The 22,178-nt window shown below is 40.9% G+C and overlaps 1 protein-coding gene across 16 annotated transcripts in view; it reads left to right on the plus strand.

The window, feature by feature from the left end:
• MICAL2 (microtubule associated monooxygenase, calponin and LIM domain containing 2) overlaps positions 1–22,178 on the plus strand; it is a 137,021-nt gene that overhangs the window by 27,106 nt on the left and 87,737 nt on the right. For all 16 annotated transcript variants that reach the window (XR_005934144.1, XM_030039316.2, XM_030039315.1 and 13 more), the window contains 3 exons: positions 18,792–18,999; positions 19,839–19,955; positions 21,090–21,191. Coding sequence is in view for 15 of the 16 variants with exons in the window: in XM_030039316.2 (XP_029895176.1) it covers positions 18,792–18,999; positions 19,839–19,955; positions 21,090–21,191 (427 nt within the window). In the remaining variant the exon portion in view is untranslated. The remainder of the gene's footprint in view (positions 1–18,791; positions 19,000–19,838; positions 19,956–21,089; positions 21,192–22,178) is intronic.

The raw sequence follows: 22,178 nt of genomic DNA on the forward strand, positions 1-22,178 counted from the left end.
ACGCGCCTTTGTGGAGCTGCCTGGGGACTGGTTGAAGTAGATCAGCCTGGAGTAAAAATCTTCTTTGTTAAAGCAGGATCGCAAAATGAGCTAAGTGGATTTTTGCAATTGCAGTTCTGTAAACAGAGCCAAGGTTGCTAGTAGGCATCGTTTTAAAAAAATATATGACTTGAAGGCTTGAGGTTGTGGCCATGAGCTCTGTAGCTGAGTCTGCAGCTCACAGTTCTTCTCAGATGCGGCTTTGCAATCTGTCTGGTTTCTTGCAATCTTCCTAATCTTTGGAGGAGATAAAGGAGATAAAATGCAATAGGGATCTAAACTGCTCAGGGTCTTCTGGGGGTTTTTTTGGTTTTGTTTTTTTTTTTTTTTTAAAAAAGAACCTGCTGCCTCACCCAAAAACTGTTCGTTATTTTCCACAGTATTTGAGCTGAATGCTGTACTTGTTGATTTTTGTGCTTATAAACTCTTCAGCCACACTTAAGTGACTCATTACAATATACACAAGTTTTATGCATACATAACATTCCACTCCAACTAAATAACAATAATCCTGTGTCTTAACTGGTCTTGAAGAACATTGCCAAATATGGCCTTCAAAGTTTCTACAATGATATGATTTTAAGCTGCATGAAAAAAAACGGTTGAACAATTTTCAAGAAGTTCAAACCCACTACTATTTCAGAGTTGCCTTACTGTGGACATTATTTTCTCTTTAATTCTTTGTAGAATAAAAAAACCACCCCAAAATAAAACCAAAGTGCTGTAGAAAGACATGCACAAAATTGGGGCAGAAACAAACTTTTTTTGAAACTGTAGAAATCCACCTGTATGTATGGTTAATCTGTATGAAACATATACTTCCTTCCATCACAAACTTGTAATATGGGAATGAGTACTGTTCAGAATTGCTGTTTCTGGAGCTGTGGCATTTGCACAGTTCACCAGTATTAGAATCAGAAGCCTGTCCTAAGTAGCCAAAACTTTAGAAATCATACTGTGATTTTTTGCAAATATGTCTAGAAAAAGAGCACAAATTTATTATCCTGGCAAAGTTTCTCTCTCATTTTCGTCTTTTACTAATCAGTGCAGAGTAGTGTGCTCGGAATCTGTAATGATTATTTGTTTCTTCATGGAATGAAGCATAGCTAGACAATTGAAGAAGATTAAAGGTTTAACATGCTGTTCACCATGCTAGCAGTTTGAACGTCTCTAAAGTTTTGAACATGCAAAGCATAATACAATGATGAACAAGAATTCATTCAGCTGGTTGCAGAGTGTATTGAATAGCCTTTTTAAGACACATGTGAGTGTTCTCTAACCATTTAGTTGAACCTCTCTGTATGGAGTAGATTCTTGCACATGATTTACTGGCAGTTTACCTGCATAAATGATATAAATATGTGCAGGCACATATAAATGAGGCTCCCACTGATGTTTGAGATATGTATGTGTATGTATCAGAGGGTAGGACCTGGCTCATGCTGTGCACCTGAAATTCTGGCTCTCTCATGACTGTAGATTGATGCTTGAGGAGAGCAGAGATTGCTGCGCATGAAAACATCCCAGACTTGCTCTGAAGGGAGGTGTTGATTCTCTAACTCATGCAAATGTGGTATCATCTTCCCCCTCAAACGTGTATGCTGTTTTTTCAAAAAACATGCATACACTTAAGGAGAACTAAGGAAACTTCTTCGTTTAAAGTGCTAATATGTAATTATCAGTTGCTTTGGTGGACTCTAGCATTTCTCTCTGGATGTATCAAGTTTTTGATGATGTGTTGCGCCTTGCAGGTGGGGCAGTGACAAATTCCTGTGCACAGCTTTGGTCTCCTAAGCATTGTCTCCGTTGTAGACCCCACCTTGGGCACAGTTCCTGGGCAGAGAACTTGTACAGTCTGAGCTGCGGTTTCAAGGCCTAACTGGACATTAGCATAAAGCAAGTAAATAAAACTGAGCTAAGAAGTTTTGAGTGCTGTGTATATAAATACATACGGATGTGCATTTGTAGGTATACGTATATATAGAATCATATAAATTCCTGAAAATCAAATTAAGTGATCTTGAACTTGGTCCTTGTTGGCCTGTCTAGTTTTTCTTGTTCCTGGACTTGGCCTTTCAAAGCTTGTTTTGTGATAGATGAGGTTCCCTTACAAAAACTCCCGTTGGGAAACTTATTCCAAGAGAATGACTCTAAAATTATTTTGACCGTGTTTTCAGGGCTTATGTAAAAACACAGTGACTCTTTTCAGTAGCATCGTGTGCCGTCAGCCTTATCCAGCCTCGGTGGCATTGGTGTGTCTGCTGTAGGGAGGGCTCCAGGGGCTCCTCTGGTGGGGTGATGCTTTAGCTGAGGCAGCATTACAGAGAGCCTGCGGCTTGAGGGGGGACGGGGGTGGAGGGGAGTCGGGGGCCAGGGTGTGAGTCAGCTGAGGAGGAGCCCTGCTCAGAAATGGGGATGGAGGCTGGAGGTTTTGTGACTGACTCAGCACTGGCTCTGAGCCTCATCTCCCCCTACTAACCGCACTGGTGTACCCGTGAACGATCGAACCATCTGCCAAACCCCTTCCGTTCCTTTTCATATTGTCTACGTTTGCAAAGACTGTCAGTTGAATGCTTTGGGAGTTAATAAAACCTGCTTCACCTGGTGGTCTCCTTCCCAGAGTTGAGAAAGGGAGAGGTACTCCGGGGCCGTGCTGGGTGCTGCCGTGGTAATCAGCCGGATGAGGAGCGGATACCAGGTCTCTCTCCTTGTTATTAGGTAGAAATTGGCTTCCTACTAGTCCTCAGTTGTTTACAAACATCCTAATCTGCAGTCTTGCCCCTCACAGTAAATGAGACAGGTTGGCTTCTAGATGTCATCTTCTCCCCTCTCTCCACCTTCCTCTGTAGAGCTAAACAAATAATCGTCTCTTAATTAAGCAAATCATCCAGCATGTATAAACCTGCTGGTATTGTGGCTAAATTTCCTCCTGAAGTGCTGACATTTGTTGATCCTTCGGAGGCAACTCGGATTTTCAGCCAGGTTTCTCCCGTGCTATATATACTGGTACAGAAGCCAGTGAGTTTATGTGTTCAAGTGTCATGATTGGTTGTGTCCCTTGAGATAAATATTTTTTTGGAAGAGAGTAATTGAATTATAAGATGAAAGAAGGGAATGCTTGTTGTGTTCCAACTAAAAAAATATCCTTATTATAATGAAAACTTTAACCTGTTTGTGTTATAAAGAGTGACTATCCAGATGGCACATCCCTTTTGCTGGATGTACTAATCTCTTCAAAATAATTGAAATGGGGAGATTTCCAAACCTGATAATCAGGGTTTATAATGAACACACCAAACTTGTCTTGGAGGTATTAAATAGCATTGCTAACTCTCTTAATATAATAAAAATGCATTCCTGTGAAGGTCATAAAACTTGAACCTAGAAGTTGAGTGCCATATTTATAGGACGTTTAGTGAATGAAAGGTTGTGACTTTTCACAAAAAGACATTCAGCTGCCTTTTTTTTTTTTTTTTTCCTTAATCCAAACACACACGCAGTGCTTGAACAGCAGAATCCAGAACCTACTGAGGTGTTGGGGGTATTAATGACCCCATATTCTGCTGACTTAAGTGGCACCTGGGTGTGTTTGGTACACTTGAAAGACAAGCTGTTTATTTTGGTATCTATGCTTTGCTTTTGCTTTTTAGGGCAGGGCACCTAAAGCCTTGCAGTGGATTTCCATTGTAAATTTATTTTTAAGAATTTTAATAAGTAACTTTTACAGAGTTATTTCAAAGTAGTAGAAGATACGGGACTGATGGGAATGAGTGGTAAGGAAGATTTGTTTGAGACAAGGGGAGAAGCAGCAGATCACCTATGAACATACAGTGAAACCCCAGTTGTTGAACATTGTCTAATTTTGCATGATCTGCATTCATTTCTCCAAGAATTTTTAGAGAGGGGATGGGGAGAAGCTTGGGCGATGACAGGACACACAGCAGACAGGGTTCTTTGAAAACAAAACAAAGTATTTGACTCTTGGAGCTGTGTTTTAAACTGAGATTGGGCCAAATTACGTCAGCAAAAGCTAATGTTTGGCATGCGATTTGGTAATGAAATCACTTTATTTTTATTATCCTACAGACATTTCCACAAACACACGATTTTTCAGCTTTATCAGTCATGAAAAGCAATGAAGCCCGGCCAAAGAAACATAATCAGACAGCCTAAATAAGACTTTTTTGAGACATTTGGGAATTTTAAAATTTTTTTGGCTTGCAAGATAACAGTAGCTTTACATTTGTACTTCAACAGCGCTGTGCTGTTTCTCTGTCCCTTGCTTAATGGCTTTGCAAGTAATGGACAGAAGGGAACTGTCCCACCCTGACCTGGTTTCCTCGATATTTTATAGAGATTCCCACAGGGAGTGACACCCAGTTACTTTCACACAAAACTCTACTCTTGTCACCACAAGTGGCTTAATTAAGTTTGAATGAAACAAAAGGTTACAACAGGGCGTGTTCCTGTAGCTGTGGCTTTGTAGGGCTTCTCGGGGGTTTGGCTGTGCCGAGCGGGCGGGCTGTGCGTCCCTCCACGGGGCAGGGTGGGGCGAGTGGGGCGAGGGGTGCTCCGGAGGAGGGGGGGTGCTCCGGAGGAGGGGGGGTGCTCCTGCGGAGGGGTGCTCCTGCGCGGCCCCCGGCGCACAGCCTGTGCCCGCGCTGCGCACGGGTCAGGCCTTTCTCCCGGCCTCAGAGAGACCCCCACGGTGCCAGATGAGGTTGTTAGGGGTTTGTCGTTAGCTACGTTTCCAGCTTCGATCTCGTAATGTTTGCGTACTGATAAGTGAGGAAATACATAACTTTTGCTACCAAGAGGTGATTAAACACTTGGCGGCTCAAACCCCGATTGCAGACAATAAGGCAATTTCCTGTCTCCTACGGTTCAGGTCCTTCCCGAGGTTCCCATGTCGGTCCTGAGAACTGGGGGTTTGGCCATGTGGTTGCCTGCTCTCTTTCCTCTTTCTGCTGCCAAATCTAATTCTACGTTATTTTCTGGTTTAGGCATCTGTGCAGATAGCTTTTAATATACTTTTAGTAGAATGTAAAATACCACAGCTCTAAGAGGTGCTGTATAAGAGGTGAAAGTGCAAAATATTTTGGTAGAAGCTGATTGTCTTAAGCAAACGATAGAATTTCTATTTGCATTCTCTCTCTAAAAAGCCTTAATATTGATGGAGTCCATGGTGGAAAAAAAAAATTAACTGGGATCTGTTGTACAGACAAAGTGGAAATTCCCTTTTAATGCCCATGAGATTGGGTTAATTTGCTTTACTTTCTCCGCTACAGCGTTTAAAGGTGGATTATTTTGTGTCAGTCAGTTCTCAAAATTCCCACAGTCCCTAACATGTCTACACTTACACCCAAAATCTGTTTGTGTCTGCAAACAGCCAGGTTTCTGCAAACTAACCTAGATACCTGTTTGCCACTTCAGGTCTCTAGGATATTTGTGTATTAACCTGTATATCTGATGAAGAGTGCTTATTGAAAAATAATCTGAGTTTGTACTCTTTGGTCTTTTAACCTTTTGCTCAGGTCAGAAATGTTTGGGTAAGTTTAAGCTGTATTTTGAAACATAATGGCTTAATGGCTTTAAGGCTATCCTTAAAAACTTAGCAAAAAAACCCCAAACCAAACGGGGCGGGGGGGGCGTGAACTAAGTATTTCTTTGGTGAAAAAGCCTTTGCCAGGAGAGCTGTTGTCCTGGCAGCTGGTCACATCTTGCTTCAAGTCTTCCCGAACTGTGAGAGTCTGGCAGGTACCCAAATGGGCCTTGGTTTCGTTCTGGGTCCTGGGTGATGGCAGAGGAAAGGACAAGCGTTATATCATTTCAGCTAACAGAAGAGCTATGCTTCACATCTACAGAAGTTTTAAATTAGACATACATGAGAGCTGTGGGCCTGTTATACTCACCACCTGGGAGATGAGGGATGAAGTGGGTAATGGTGACATCTTGCATTGATTGTGAATGCTACAGCCAGATATAGGTATCTTCCTCCTTTATGAAGAAATTTGCCCAGCATATGTGAGGGAAGCAGAAGTTGCAATTCTGACTTGACCCTCACAGAGCCCTTGCTTTAACAAGGAAACTTGCGAATATGGTTTACATTATGTCACATGGGCAGCTGAAGAACTGTACTTACAGTGGTGCTAGCAGTAGTTTGCTGCCAGACTGGGGAAATGCATTAAGTGGGATTTCGGTGATTCCTGTTGTAGATTGGTAGTTGTTATGCTCATTAAAAATCTGGGTGCTGGATTAAGGAGGTGCGGATGTAACCAAACTGGAATGAGCTGCAAGCGCTTTGAAACATGGGGTTAGAATTTTTAAAAATCTTGAAAATTTGAAGAAATGGTCTGAGATCAAGAGGATAAAATTTCTAAAAGCTACTGGAGAATTATGACCCTTCTAACAAAGGAGCGCAACACCTAGAAAAAATTGGGAATATGCTGCAGTAAATTATTTGGTGCTTATAACAGCCCACACACCAAGCCTGGGTCCATAGGCTGTAGTGCTGACCCGAGGGGAGCTGGTCCTGGGAGCCTGTCTGAGGAGGCCTGTGGTGTGTCAGGGACTGGGGCGGTTTCCTTTCCACGTAGTTGGTGCAGGTGAAACCCCAGCTAAAATACTGTGCCCAGTTTGACATGTGTTATAGGCAAGAGACAGATAAACTAGAGCAAGTGCAGAGCAGAGCAGCAAGAATAGTCTTTAAAGAATGTGACTTGTAGGAGAGGCTTAAATACCTTCACTAATCTATGTTAGAGAAGACCCGAAGAGGAACAATTCATAGTTACTTGGAGCACAACCAGAACTGTTATTCATTTCACTTTCTCTAACAGTCTGCCTAACACTGCTAGATCACATTCTGATTAGTTTTTCAAAGTTTGCATTTTGCCACGGACAGTTGCTGCTCCTATTTCAGCCCTGAAGAACAGTTTGTTTCCCAAGGTTGTGCCTGTTTCTGCTTAAGAAACCAACCAAGAGATACTGCCTTGCTGGTCTTGCATCACTCTCTGGATTTCATTTGACTAAGATACTAACTTAGAAGGAACCGTGTGGTTATGCCACACTTTGAATTAGTCTTGTGTTGTGTACTTCCACTGCCCCTTTGAATAAGTTGCAAGAGCAGCTTTAGAAGGACCTGTGCAACAGCAAATACTCTTCTCTGTGACTGGTGTCCACCTCCCCATCCTGCCTGTGCTCTCTGCCATCCTCGCGGGATTTACAATTCAGATAAAACAACTGCCCCAGGGTAAATTGCAACTCAGATTAGAAAGCATTGCAAGAGATGGTAGTGAGCTTCCTGCCAAGGACTACACACCCAGATCATTAATAACAAGTTATGCTGATCAGCAAGTGCTCAGTGGAAGGCAAAGCCGTTTCTCTCAGATTATCTTTTTTTTCCTTTTTCTTGTGTGTGTTTGCTTTCTAGCGAAGTAGGAAATAATTGCATATGGTAGGAATGACAGGCGAGGGCTGCGGCTGGCTCTGCTCGCTGCCTGCCTGGCCGTGGGGCTGCAAGGGCTGGGCCGGCTCGCTCCATCCCCTTCTTGGCTGTAGGCATCTGGGGTAGGAAGGTCGCTGCCGGTCAGCCCAGATACAGCCCGCGTAGTGGCGGAACAAGCGCAGCCGGTGTTGTTGAGGCAGGTGCCTCCGTCTGAATTTCACCCTGGCTGGAATGTGAAAACAGAGTCATTAATATGTGGCCGTGTAAATAAACGCTGATCTTCTATGTTTGTTTATCTATCTCCCTTCTCTTGTGTCGGATGTTGGTGTAAAAGAGACTCTTACACCTCGTGATGTGCAATTTGCTGCCAAATTTTATGTCTTCAACTCTCTGCTCCTCTCTTTGAAGCATGCTCCTGTTCATGTTTTTTCAACTTTTTTGTATTTACTCTTATTTTTCAAGACTCTTTCCTTCAGTAATAAGGGCTCTTACGTACCTTCTTTGTTTTCAGCCAAAAAGGTTTTGGAAATAAGAGCTAGAGGTGGTGAAATCTAATTTTCACTGTGCGATATTCTGCCAGCAGCCTGGTTTGTTGGTTCAGTATGAGTGCTGTTAACTTTCCCTGCTATCAGAAACCTTACTACAAAATGTTACGCTAAAGATACATTTTCTAATTATAGTTGTTTGAACTGTTCAAGTCCATCTTGCTTGTTGACGCTATTGGATGCCATATTGCTAAGAGGTGCTGGTTGGTCAATTCCTAGTGTTTTCAAATTGTAAATAAAAACGTAGAAGGTAAAAGCATTGTCTACCCATGGTAAACTGGCATGTGCAAGTGACCAGTTAAATAAACTGGAAAAAAATCAGGTTATCGCTCTTTGGAGCTGTATTTGGCTTTACTGGTTAAGTGGCTGTGAATGCTAGCACTGGAAAATGCAGTGACTTTGAAGATTGCATGATGAGCTGGAAGAAAATAGACCCCAGAAGCCCAGAATTGCTGCTGCCTTGTACAGCATTGCATTTTGAGCTCAGCTATAGCTGCCATACACTACTGTACAGTCATTCTGCTTACGAAAGCTAGAAATGATGGGATTAAATTATTCAGCTCTTTAAAAATAAATAAATAAAAATTTTAAAATCTGGATTCTGACTCAGACCTGATGGCTAGTTCTGTATGAGCTCATTTACCCAGTACTGGCTCCTATAAGCCAAGTCTTAATTGGTTGGTTAATAATTCACCTAATATAAAAATGTATTTTAGAACATATTTTAAAATATTCTGTGAAATGACCTTGAAATAACTTGACTCACCACTTACTTTAAAAAGCCAGTTTCTAAGTAGAAGCTTAGCTGATTTATTAGATTGTTGTAATTGTTGTTTAGTTAAAAATTTTAGGTTCAGTGTAGTATTTCATCTGTAGACAGACCAGGCTGTAGCAACAGTGCTTTTTGGGGTTTTTTTTGGTTTTTTGGTTTTTTTGGTTTTTTTTGTTTTTTTTAAAGCATATTACCAACTTCTTCCTGTAGCAAAGCCATGGTTGTTGACCAACTTGCCTGCGTGGTTTGGATGCCATAAAGCATGAGAACTCCCTTCCTCTGGGTCTGTAGACAAGTCCTCTACTGGCTGGTCAACCCCTGGCCCTGAAATCATGTAGAGGATTAATTATTTTCTTGCAATTGCAATCTCACGAGTGTCACTATTTGCAAGGCTCCCAAGGCTCAAGGCTTGGTCTCTGCTGTGCTTGGAGGTGAGGCTCTTGGTGCCTTTGTTTCTTCATCTCTGTTCACCAGTTCTCTGTTTCTGGATGAATTGGTTTGGTTTGGGTTTTTTTGCTAAGTTTTTAAGGATAGCCTTAAAGCATTATCTCAGCATGACAGGCGTAAGCCTACGAAAAAAAAGCTAGGTACTTAAATGCTGCCAACTATATTCATGACTGGGGTAGTCAGGCAACATTCTTTCTGCAAGGTTTATCTTGTTTTCATTTTGATTGTTTAAGCAACTGGCCAAAAAAAAGAAAAGAAAGCAATCTCTTCTGGGTTTTGGGTGTGGTTGGTTTTTTCCCCGTTTTGATTACAATGAAAGACAGGTAAGAAAACAGCAAATATGCTCTTAATTCCAAAGGATGTTAGAGGGTTTATTTTGTGCTTTATTTGAGAAGATTTAGGGGTTAAAGCACTTGCCTGATTTCTGGTGGATAATCTGTTTATTAGAAATAGTATAACATTTCTTGTCTGATGATGTGCAGGTTTTCTTCAGATAACTAACTGTGGTGCAGGGGAACTGAAAGTTTGTAGATATTTTTCTGTATTATGTCTACCAATTGCAATTTTTTAAAATTTGTTTTTGTAAATTGTTATAAAAGCTCTGAGATCAAGTCAACATATTTAAATATGACCAATGCTGCCTGAGAGAGGTCTTCAGAAAAGCTTCAAATAACAAAGTCCTGACAGCTTTGGTGCATCAACAAAGAAACTCCTGACCTTCTAGCACGCTGAATGCATACAGCCTTTCTTCAGTGTGTTGCATAGCAGACTATAAGTTTCAGATGTCTTTCATACCATTGTTTTAATTTCAAACTATGGAAAGGTTTTTATATGCAAATCTAATATTAGTACATATATCCGAGAGACAGAGAGGATGGATGGACAAGTGTGTCCAAATTCATCCAGGAAAAATGAAGGCACGTGTTTTTTTCCATGCAGAAGCTTATCTTCCAAAAAAGAGAAAAAAATCCCAGTGAAGATGAGCCAAATGCATGCAATAAATGTACTAACGTTTCACTTCTGGCATTTCGACCCAATAAAACAGGAGGGCAATAAAGATAGGTCCTCTGATCCCTGGATTGTGCCGCGTCCAGCTGCAAGTGCAGCAGCTGCAGGGTGCGGTGCTGGGGAAAGAGCTCTGTCCAAAATCAGCCTAGATTAGATAGCCTCAAATCCATGTTACAGTCTTTAAGGAAAATAGCGATGCCTCCATTTTTGCCAATTGCCGATAGGGGTGCTTTTGGAAGGAGATGACGAAACTGCGTATTTCTCAGGTGCTCAGCTGGGGATACAAAGGGTAAAACAAAATACTGCTGGGATCGAAAGCAGAAATGGACTTGTCATGTTGCGCTTCCTGCACTGCGACAGGGTTTTGTTGCCTCAGTTGGCGGCAATTAGGGGTACGTGAGCCTCGCTGTTCCCAGCTGCTTTTGAACTTCCCCAGCAGTGGTATTTGTGGTGTTCACTCTCTAATAGTGTCTGTTCAGCAAGATACAGCTAGTCTTAATAGTATTTTAAGGTAGATTTTAGAACTATCTGTACTGCATTTAAGTAGTGTTCACATAACCCTTTGGAGAGTTAGGACCTGTCATTAAAATACAGTTAACTGAATATTATTTTTGTCAAATGAAACATTTTTAACCATACTAATTTTATAAGGAGCTCATAAAACATACTATAATAGAGGAAAATATGCTTTTAAAGATTACTTAATTTTTGTAGGGTGAGTTTAATTAGCTCCTGTACCTTCTCCTTTCCCTGCCTTTGATGGAAGAATTAATTTTTTTCCTTTAATACTTGTATGTAGTATAGCTCTTTTAACCACAGAAGTTTTGGGTATATGTTTCAGTATCTGGCCTCTTTCTAAAAATGAAGAAAATAATTCTTGTTTTAGGTTGGCATTGTCCCTTTTTTATATATGTGTGTAGTTGAATGGACACCTTCCAAATCACTGTCATATGTAGTTACAGTTATCATCACTGTTCTTGACAGGGTCATGTTCTCTTGCCTTTTAGTAGAACCAGTTGTATAGCTATGGCAGCGTTCAACAATTTAGGCAACAGGCAACGAGCACAAGCATCTCATGCAATGCAGGGCACGTTACTGTTAAGAGAGTGCTATACTTGTGTGGCTCTAATGTGTCTGGTAACCGTGCTATTTTATAGGAACACATACTTTGTTGGTGCCAGTGGCTGGGCTGGTTTGTAGAAAAGGAGATGACAAGGACGTTGTACTGGGGGTCTTTGTCTAGAGAAGCAGTGAGTACCTGAACAGGGTTGTTGAGTTTAGGGGAGCAACCGTATATTGAAGTGCTTTGGTAGACCAGGGCTGTAGCAAGATTAGACTCGCATCTTAGATTGACAAAATGCACGTGCCTATTGTGAGCTTAATTGTTTTTTTCCTTCTTTTTTTTTTTTTTTTTTTAAAAATCTTTAGTTCTTGACATTTTTAACATCTGAAGTGGCATATAGTTTTATTTTTCAGTGACTTCAAGTATAATGTTTCAAACTTTAAAAACTATATTGGCTCTTCAGTAGATTCAGGGTACATTTGACTGCACTGTCGTATCCAGTGACTCTCAATGAATTTATGTGATAAAGTCTGAGACTACAAATGCAAGATGAACTGTAAGTCAGTAAGTCAGGAATGTCCTACTGAGCAGTCCTATTTTTGCCAGAAGCATTTTCATGTCTAGTAAAGGGGATGAAGTGAAAAGCATTGTGGTGGAGAGAGCTTCCCGCTGCAGCTTCTAGTAGCCGTCTGCCTTAGCTGCTTATGCAGCTGTTTCTCTTTGGAGCCTTTCCAGGGGAACAGTCATTGCTGATCCAGAAAATGTGTTGTTTCATTACATTTTGTGCCTATCTCATGTTGCATCACATTGAGCTCGATCATGAATAAACACTTGCCCAAATCCATGTAGGTTGTAATCCTGTGGAGTCAGTCAAATTAATCCTTGGTGCATCCCTGTTGCTTTGGACGTTGCACAAAGGCCAGGGCTGGTGTGAAGTCCCAGGTCTGGTGACTATGGAAATGAATGCACCTGAGGCCCAGAGCAAATGATGGAAGAGGGTTTGCCATGGAAAAGCAAAGCATTCTGTCCCTCTGCGTCCTGCAGGCTGTCTGGCCGTGGGCAGAGCCTCTTACTGCTGTGTGGGGAGGCCCGCAGCCACTGGAGGCACCTGCAGCACCAGGCAGGGCTTTGAGGCGCATGGGGAAAGCCGCCCCTTGGTGCTCATGTCTAGTAGCAAGAGCCATTCCTATAGGTTTTGATTTCCAATTGGTGATTTGGGTAAATATTACATATAAGATAAAGGAAGTTAAATCATTTAGGCAGATTGTTTTCACTATTTTTTCACTAGTATATGTGTGCATTTCCACTGAGGAGCAGAAGTAGTGCTTCTGACTTAGTGTGCCTTAGGACAATGAAGGGTGTCTCTGTGTCCATCCAGTTGCTGTTGAGCTGGAGTCTAAAACTGATCTCCTCTTTTTCATCTCCAAAACAACTGAAAGGTAGAAATGAGAAAATCTTGAATTCCTGGAGTGATTGTAGCTTCTGTCTTCATCCCAAGAACATATGGAGAGTGGATCATAATTGAACACACTTTTATTTTCCAGGACAAATTTAGTGGTTGGGTACCTTGGGCAGGAGAGGAGTGAGGGATTTAGAGTTGGATGATAACAGTGTAATGCATTGAGCTACAATGGGATTTATCTATTCTTAACTGTGCAGAGAGGTGCTGTTTGGTTGCATACCACACCTGCATGCTACTACCAGCTGGTACATAATCCTTGACTGTGAGCATGTAAATGCTGCGAGCTAACATTTTTTTACATTTCATAGAATCATAGAACGGTTTGGGTTGGAAGGGACCTTAAAGACCACCTAGTTCCAACCCCCCCTGCCATGGGCAGGGACACCTTCCACTAGACCAGGTTGCTCAAAGCCCCATCCAACCTGGCCTTGAACACTTCCAGGGATGGGGCATCCACAACCTCTCTGGGCAACCTGTTCCAGTGCCCCACCACCCTCGCAGTGAGGAACTTCTTCCTTACATCTAGTCTAAATCCACCCTCTTTCAGTTTAAAACTGTTACCCCTCATCCTGTCACTACAATCCCAGTTAACGAGTCCCTCCCCATCTTTCCTGTAGACCCCCTTTAGGTCTCCCTGGAGCCTTCTCTTTTCCAGGCTGAACAACCTCAACTCTCTCAGCCTGTCCTCATAGGGCAGTGTCGTGGTTTAACCCCAGCCAGCAACTAAGCACCACGCAGCTGCTCACTCGCTGCTCCCCCCCTCCCAGTGAGTGGGGGAGAATATCGGAAAGGAAAAGGTAAAACTTGTGGGTTGAGATAAGAACAGTTTAATAGAATAGAAAGGAAGAAACTAATAATGGTATTAAATAATAGTAAAATGACAATAATAATAATAATAAAAAGGATTGGAATATACAAAACAAGTGATGCACAGTGCAGTTGCTCACCACTTGCTGACCTGATGCCCAGTTAGTTCCCGAACAGTGATCCCTCCCAGGCCAACTCCCCCCAGTTTATATACTGGGCATGACATCACATGGTATGGAATACCCCTTTGGCCAGTTTGGGTCAGCTGCCCTGGCTGTGTCCCCTCCCAGCTTCTTGTGCCCCTCCAACCTTCTTGCTGGCTGGGCATGAGAAGCTGAAGAATCCTTGACTCAGTCTAAACATTACTTAGCAACAACTGAAAACATCAGTGTGTTATCAACATTTTTCTCATACTGAACCCAAAACAACATTATACCAGCTACTAGAAAGAAAGTTAACTCTATCCCAGCCAAAACCAGGACAAGGAGGTGCTCCAGCTCCCTGATCATCTTGGTGGCCCTTTTGCAAGGTCGATGAGTAGATTTGGCCTTTCAGTTATTAAGTTGAATGAGTTTTTTGTGACTAGGTCATTGTGGAATGTTACTTTGGTTTTTGTTAAACATAGTGCTGGTATTCTTGCTCTCCCCCTCCTTTCTCTCAAAACCTCAGTTGTTTCTGTAAGCTTACTTTACTGTGTGAAGACCAATAGAGGCATTCTGCAAATTCTCAGCTGTTAAACTGCATATGGTTTTTCAAGAATGGGATGTAGGTGTCTGGATTCACAGGCTGCTGATTTAATAGTGGGGGACGGGAAGGGTTGCAAGAGGCCCCTACTTCACATCCCTCTCTCCCTTTCCTCCCCTTCTATTTTGGAAGTTATATTTGTACATCCAGACAGGAGATCGTATTGAAAACCTGTGCCTGGCACAAAAGTAATTCTGCTTTTGGAGAGGTAACTTCTGCTTACATTTAGCTCAACACAAATTGCTCTTCTTAGTGTAGAAACATTTCCTGGAGATTTTTAAGGCACTGCTATTCGTAAACATACTATAGAGAGAAAGTAGCATCTCTTACAGTCAGATTGACCTTTGAGTAGAATCAAGCTTATGAGACTTACCAAATGCTGTGTATGTTTGTATTATTACAGGTGAAACTTTCTGATATCTTTTAATTGTACCAGCAAAAAAATACATGAATTTTCTGCTCTATTTCAGTCTGAAGATAAATAGTGCAATGAGTGGTGTGCTTGCTTACAGTGTGGGACAAGATTTGTAGAGAAACAATTATATTTTAGGGAAAAGTACAGTACTTTTTAACAGTACTGTAGGAACACAGTATTTACTCAGCAGCTTAAGTCGACAACTTCTATAACATCTGTGGGCTTATTAGTGTTTTATTTTGAAGTAGAAAAATTTCTATGCTTTAATTAACATTTATAATTTTAAACTGAAATACTCCTAAGTTTATCACTAAGCAACTCTTACTGGCCTGTAAACTTTCATTAGCCCTCTTCAATGGGAATTTTGTAACTGATGTTCTAAAAATGCTCTTGCAGAAGTTTAACTCAAACCAGCATGTCCATTTATTTCTGATAATTTATATCGTAAGTGTGAAAGTTTCATTGTCGCATTTATTGTAACCAGTAATTAGTATCATTCATATCCAGGGTATTTGCACGAAGAGTAGATGAATTTAGCTCACATAAAATTCTCATTAAAAGTACTCATGGTGACCATTGCCTGTAGGAGTTAGTGTTTATGGGCAGTCTCTTCAGTACTGCCAGTTACTGCGTAGCAGGAGTTTGATGCAGGAAATTTGATGTACGTAACCTTACGTGGTCCTGTTGGTGATGAGGTGATGGAGCGCGGGTGTCTGTGTAAGGCAAGCCACTCCGTGGGTGCGTGCAGGGCGTTCGCGGCACCCGGCTTTTCTCCGCTTGGCTGGGGAGCTCAGGGGCTCAGCGCTGGGCTGCGGTGAGGGACAGGACAGGGAACGGCCTGGTCGCAGTCCTGGTCGCGGCTCCCTCTCTCAGTGTGTGCGTTTCCTCTTCTAGAGGATGTGGGCTCAGTATTGTACGCATTTGTGCAAAGATAAAGTATTTTCATAAAGGATAAAGGAGGAAACTTGGCATTTTAATATCATGTGCTTTAATCTGCCACATGAATGCATATCTGTGTTGTTTTCTCCATCCTCATGTATTCTTTCCGTGCTTTTGCCTGCTCCTGTCTTGTAACGTAGGTGGTGTTCTTGGGGAGTGTATTAAATTTAATGAAGCTTCTCATTTGACAGGAAGTGTTTACATTTGTAGGCAGAAGATACTATGAGGTTTTCACTGAGAGAAATGTCTTTTCTCAGTATTGCTATCTTGCACTAACATGGTATACTCTTGGTAGTAAAACAGAATAGAACATCCACCATGATACTGATTTTTCAGGCAGGTCACACAAGTCTATTTGTGATCTTATTCTTGGATAAGCTGCTCTGTAATCTATACAAGTCTTTCTCCCTTCATTTCCAGCCTGAACAAGAAATATGCAAAAGCTCCTTGTCAGTCCTCTTCAGCAACTGTTACTTTGATTAATTTGCGGAAGATGCTTTGAAAAGTCAAATTACCCTTTACCTTTTTAGGACGTGATCTGGCACCACTAAAAGACAGTTGAGCTGTGAATGGCGATGTGGTTGTCAAGAAACTGTTGGTGTTTGTCCAACCCTGTTTGTTAGATTTCAGGACTGATCATTTGAGACTTCCGTATGTGATGTCGGTTGTCACAGTCTGTTAAATTGCAAGAAATTCATTTCAAAAGCAGCCCCTGGTGAGCCAGGAGACGGCGGTAATAGGAGGTGAAAATAGGAAGCCATTCAAGGTTTGTTCTAGACTGCCTACAAGAAGGTTTCTCCTGTGACTTTGCAAGCAGAGAGCTGGGGGGGGGGGGGGGGGGGGCAGGGACAGGACAGTGGTACGGTCCCTTTCCTTACTTAATAAAGGTAAGAATATAAACACAGTAGGAATTAGCTTTGCCAGGATTTTGTGCTGGGTTTGACCCCAGAAGTTTCAAAAAAGATGACAAAGTGCCAAGAGTAAGGTCTCCACCAGCAGGAAGCATCCTTAATAAATCAAAGAACAAATAGTTCTGAGATGTAGATAAATATGTTTATGGAAGGTAACCATGGATGATGGTAAATATACAATCATTTTTCAGTGTCTCTAGGCAATTAGGAAGGTATTTTGTCAATGGTGATAGGAGGAGGGGAGAGGGCAGAATCCTCCTTAAAATTGTAACATGCTGCGTTGCAGAGCACCAGGAGGAACTAACAGTGTTTTCTGTGCGGGTTTTATTACTTGGCAGGATCCGCTATGACTAAATCTTAAAAGACTGCTTTTTTAAAAAGTTGCGTTTATTTATATATAATACAGTTGTTAGCCAAAAAAACAACCCCACCTTATCAAACCATGTATGGTCTTTATTTGTAAAATGTTTCTAACTGCTTGCTAAACACTACTGGAGAACTGTGTAGCTGTGAAGACAGTCACTTACTTGTCAGAGCTCAGAGTTCCCATGTTAATCACAACAAGCATGTGCAGAAGAGAGCTGACCCAGACTCCACCAGTGATCCTCTTGAGTCAGGATAACATCTGCACTCCATTTTCTTCCTTTATATAATTACATCTGTTGATGTTTTCTTAATATTTAGCATGTAGTGAGGAGTGTTCTTATGAAATTATGAATTAAATATGTTATTTTAGGAGGAAGAAAGCCAAGTGGCTAATGCAACAACCTAACTTTAACTTATTTAATATCTCTAGTTAACAAAACACTTGCCTAAAGCAAAGCAAAAGTATTTCACAGGAGCTCTCCTTTCAGTGGGAATTTGAATTACTTATTAAATTTTTAAAAAACTTTTTGCACTTTTACGATTGAGTTGGACAAAAGTCATGGACAAAAGTCAGCACCAGAATTTTTGCTTAAGTTGTTAAATTTGAAAACAAATGACGAACAAACCAAAATAAATGAATGACTCTATTTTATGAAATTGAAATGTAATGGGAACCAGACTCGTATCCAACGAGCCTCCAGATACAGTCCGTGCTTGCTTTGAAACTGTAATCACTGTCTGGCTATGTGTGCGGGACGCACAGGAGCATGTCTGGCGCGTGAGATAATGGGTTTGGATTTGTAACGTGGCACAGCTCAGCATCAGAGCCAGAGCTCTCCCCTCTGCTCGGGCTGAGCCCGGTGCTTGAACTGATGGCACAGATTTTGTGAAGTCTGTGTGGGTTTTGAGGGGTCTGGGGTGAGGGGGTGTGTGTGGAGCGATAACGTTGTCCAGCTATTAGACTGTTTCTAATCAGGGTTTAGTAATCAGTCAGGAAAATGTAAGCATTAGATATGTTTGAGTTTTAATTAGTTTGCTTTCTGGAAATCCTTTGCTTGTTAGTCTGTGAAAACTTACAGCTGTCAGCTAAAATTTGGGTGAGAATTCTCTGTAATCGTTTCTGAAGCAGTTCTTCTGATGACGCCCAAACTTAGACTTAAGCTCCTAAGATGTGATCTTCCTGAAGGTGAGGATGTTGACCACTGGGTGAAATGGAATAGCACAGGCCGAGTTCCCCGGCTCTGGTGAGGCAGGACTAGTCTGCTGACCTCTCTTGACATGCCCTGCTTTACAGCAGGGGGTGAACTAGGCTGTTACATTCGGGATATGCCCTCGCTTGAAATAGAAAGTAACTAATACTGTAAGACTATTGGCTTATCATAGATTTGTCTAACAAGTGTAGCAAATGTACACCAATTCCCTCTTCAAAACAACAAAAAAAGACCACTTATTTCCTTTCCCCTCCCTTTCACGTAGCTGTAATCCTGTTTATGCAAGCACTTTTGAAACACTAAATGCAAGTGAGTTAGAAATGTACAAGCAGATGCTCAAAAGTGTTTGGCTTTTTGCTGTTTCTTCTGTTATACCTTTTTCTCAGATGCTTTGATGTCTGCATGAAGCACGGTTTATCCTCTTGTATAAATTGACTGAACCCCACATGCAAACAAACTTTGAATGTTTATTGATTTAATTAGATTACTTGAATACACTCTCAGTAGCGTAAGTCCGGCTGAATATCAAGCTATGGCTTGCATACCAATAGAGTAAGTTAGAAACTATGTGGAAGTCAATACAAAACTTTATGTAAGACTCCTCCTTTTCTCTGCTAGTGTTTAATTATTGGAGGTGGCCCATGTGGCTTGCGGACTGCCATAGAACTTGCCTTCCTGGGAGCCAAAGTTGTCGTCGTGGAGAAGCGGGACACTTTTTCAAGAAACAATGTGTTGCATCTTTGGCCATATACAATCCACGACCTCCGGGGACTGGGAGCAAAGAAATTTTATGGAAAATTCTGTGCAGGATCTATTGATCACATCAGTAAGTATCTGAGGGCATGGGCACTCTTCAGATAAGAGGTGTACCAAAGTCAGAAGATGAATGGAGACTTTCTTGATTTGGCAGAAAGCTCATCTGCCTTAAACGTGTGCGAGTACATGCATGCACGCACAAGAGGGGAAAAAAACAAAGATCTCATTTAAGCAAAATGGCAATTGAACAAATGACAGTCTTATGGAGCAGCTTTTTTGTTAGTCTGGGGAAAAAAGCTTTTTAGTTAGCTTTTTTGTTGGCCTGGAATTGTTCAAGGCCAGGCTGGATGGGGCTTTGAGCAACCTGGTCTAGTGGAAGGTGTCCCTGCCCGTGGCAGGGGGGTTGTAACTAGATGACCTTTAAGGTCCCTTCCAACCCAAACCGTTCTATGATTCTGTGATTTGTTAAACAAAAGGTTTTTATTACAAAGTATGAAGAATATTGATATTCATTCTAGAACATTGAAAGTAGATTTAACCCTTAATCTAATGAGAAAATATGCAAAAGTGGGATATTTTACAGGGAAATATGCCGTAAAATTTTCTATCCTAAAGTGGTCAGCATATTGGTTAGCAGATCTTTTAAATATCATTAAGAAGGAAAGCTCTGAAATAGTATTCTAAAACTCACTGGAATGAGTTTTATTACCTATGAGATGGTGCTGTAAGAGGAAGATGAGACAGAAGAGGACAACATCCTGTGGTGGTTGCTATGTTTGCATTTGTCACAGTGTGGGAAATAATAATGCTGCATGCTTGTGTTAACGATGGATATCAGTTGAGTGGCATGCTGGTAGCAGCTGTGATTACTTACATATTAAATACATCTTTGTTACTCGCTGTCTGCAGGTATTCGACAACTTCAACTTATCCTCTTCAAAGTTGCACTTATACTAGGAGTTGAAATCCATGTGAATCTAGAATTCGTGAAAGTCCTGGAACCTCCTGAAGATCAAGAAAACCAAAGTATTGTTTATCATAATGTATTTCTGTTCACAGTAACTTCTTTTTATGCCAGGCATTATATGAAATCATTCAAGGTATTTGAATTCTGTTTAAAGAAATGGGAGGTTTTTTCTCTTCTTACTGAGCTAGGTTTGCTACATGCAGTCATATGCATTATAAGTATCATTGCAACAGAGCACTGATAATTCCTAAAATATGACCTAGTCTGAGAAGTTGAGGTTTTGCACTATGCCTTCTGGCATGTGTCTGAGGCTTTGTAGGGAGTCTGGTGTGGCTTTTTGGTATCTTCTTGCAAAAACAATTTTTGATTGATAACATAAATATTGAGGATGGATTAAGCTCCCTGGGCCTCATTTTGCTTTCACATTTGATATAACTCCCACTGGCACACAGAGTCGTACCAGCCATCTTATGCAAGATTTTTAAATAAAATAAAGATTTCTCATTCTTTTGTTCTAATTTTTTTTAAAAGATTAGTATTTAGGGTGTAGTAGCAATAGAATATTTTAAAATTTTACTTCAATTAAAATACTGTGCTATCTCTCTTTAAATGGTCATATAGGGACAGTAGAACAAATATATTGGTTTAAGTAGCTAAAGCATATATAATTTTTAAATATGGACAATACAAACATTCTCACTTAATCAACTCTGTGTTAATGCAAAGATTAAGTTTAGCTTTGTGAGTATGCTTCTGTTTAATTTCTATTTAGAAGACAATTAAAAGTATTGATGATGGAATGCTATTTTTCTTCTTTTAAAACCCAGCCCTTCCTTGCTGTTACCACATATATGTACTGTCCTGATAAGGTCATTGTGGGGCTATTTCTGTGAGAACGAAGTGCTTAGGCATATTCTTGTGATATGGGTCTGAGAGGAAGTTTAGTGCATTAGGTGATACAAATGAATGCTTCCATTATTTTTATTGTCAGTTTACGAGCTTGACACCTTGCTAATACAGCCTGAACATATCTTTCACCGCAGCAGAACTTCCCTGCATCAAACTGAGGCAGAATTTAGCTCCCTTTGAATGAGAAATGGACCATTTCTCTTAATGCCCTTTCTTCAGACTCTGAAAACACTTCCCCATTGTATTACTGAAGAATGAATAAATATTACTCTTTGTGTTTTTAGAGATAGGTTGGAGGGCCGAATTTCTCCCCATGGATCACCCTTTGTCAGAGTATGAATTTGATGTTATTATTGGTGCAGATGGCCGCAGGAACACATTAGAAGGTAGGTGAATGTGTGCTTTTAGCCATATTAATGGTCTTTAGGGTATTTTGGAAGGCCTGAAAGTCAGACGAGAACACAAAGTAACAGGCTACCTTTCAGTCCAGTGAAGTTCATGTGGAAACTATTTTTCATGTGGTATCTTCTGCTTTTGTTGTTAAGCTGTAGCTCAAAATAAAGACATTTATGTCATTACTGATTCTCAGCACTGTATATCTGCATTGGTTCCAAAATGCATCATGATGCCGTTGGGCTTGCTTCAAGGTTAAGGAGTTACATGATGATTTAACTTTAAGGCGGCTGACAAGATACACGTCAGGAATTGCATAGTCTTTGCTATTGTGCTGTACATTTGCACTATATGTTTGAACTAATGACCAAACTGTGACTGCCAGGTATTTAATGAAGGCATCAGAGGTATCACTCTTTTACAGAGGTGACTTAACTGCAGAAGCAATTACTTTGGATACCAGAAGATAATAAATAACTCTAAGGTGGTGGGGGGAGAGGGGGGGAAATGCTTCATGAACTTGAGACACTGCTGAGAATTCAGACCACCTGAGCTGTCGTCTTAGCAAGACACTAGCTAAGGTGCTCCTGTATCACATGAACAAACCTGTCAATTAATTATATATTCCCCTCGTAGCTTTAATTATGTCCATGTTAGTTTCAGTTCACCAAGTACACTATTTCCTTTTTTTATTAGCTTCATAGTTTGCTTTTTCTTATATCTGCCAACCACAATATGCTTAGAGTTAATTCTTTGTAATGCTCTATTAGAAATTTCCCCACGCTATTGTCCGGCTATCTCCCATAAAAGACTGTTTAAATAGTCAGGTATCGGCAAAGTGAAATTATTCTTGCCTCAGCTGCAGAGTCTATTGAGAACTTAATGGTTATTGTAGTACCAGGATCTAAGGGAATATTTGTGCACTGAAGATTGTTTACATACAGAAGCTGGTATTGTTATATTAAATTTATCCCAATGAA

The sequence above is a fragment of the Aquila chrysaetos genome, chromosome 16, assembly GCF_900496995.4.
Source record: "Aquila chrysaetos chrysaetos chromosome 16, bAquChr1.4, whole genome shotgun sequence".
Classification (NCBI taxonomy): Eukaryota; Metazoa; Chordata; class Aves; order Accipitriformes; family Accipitridae; genus Aquila; species Aquila chrysaetos.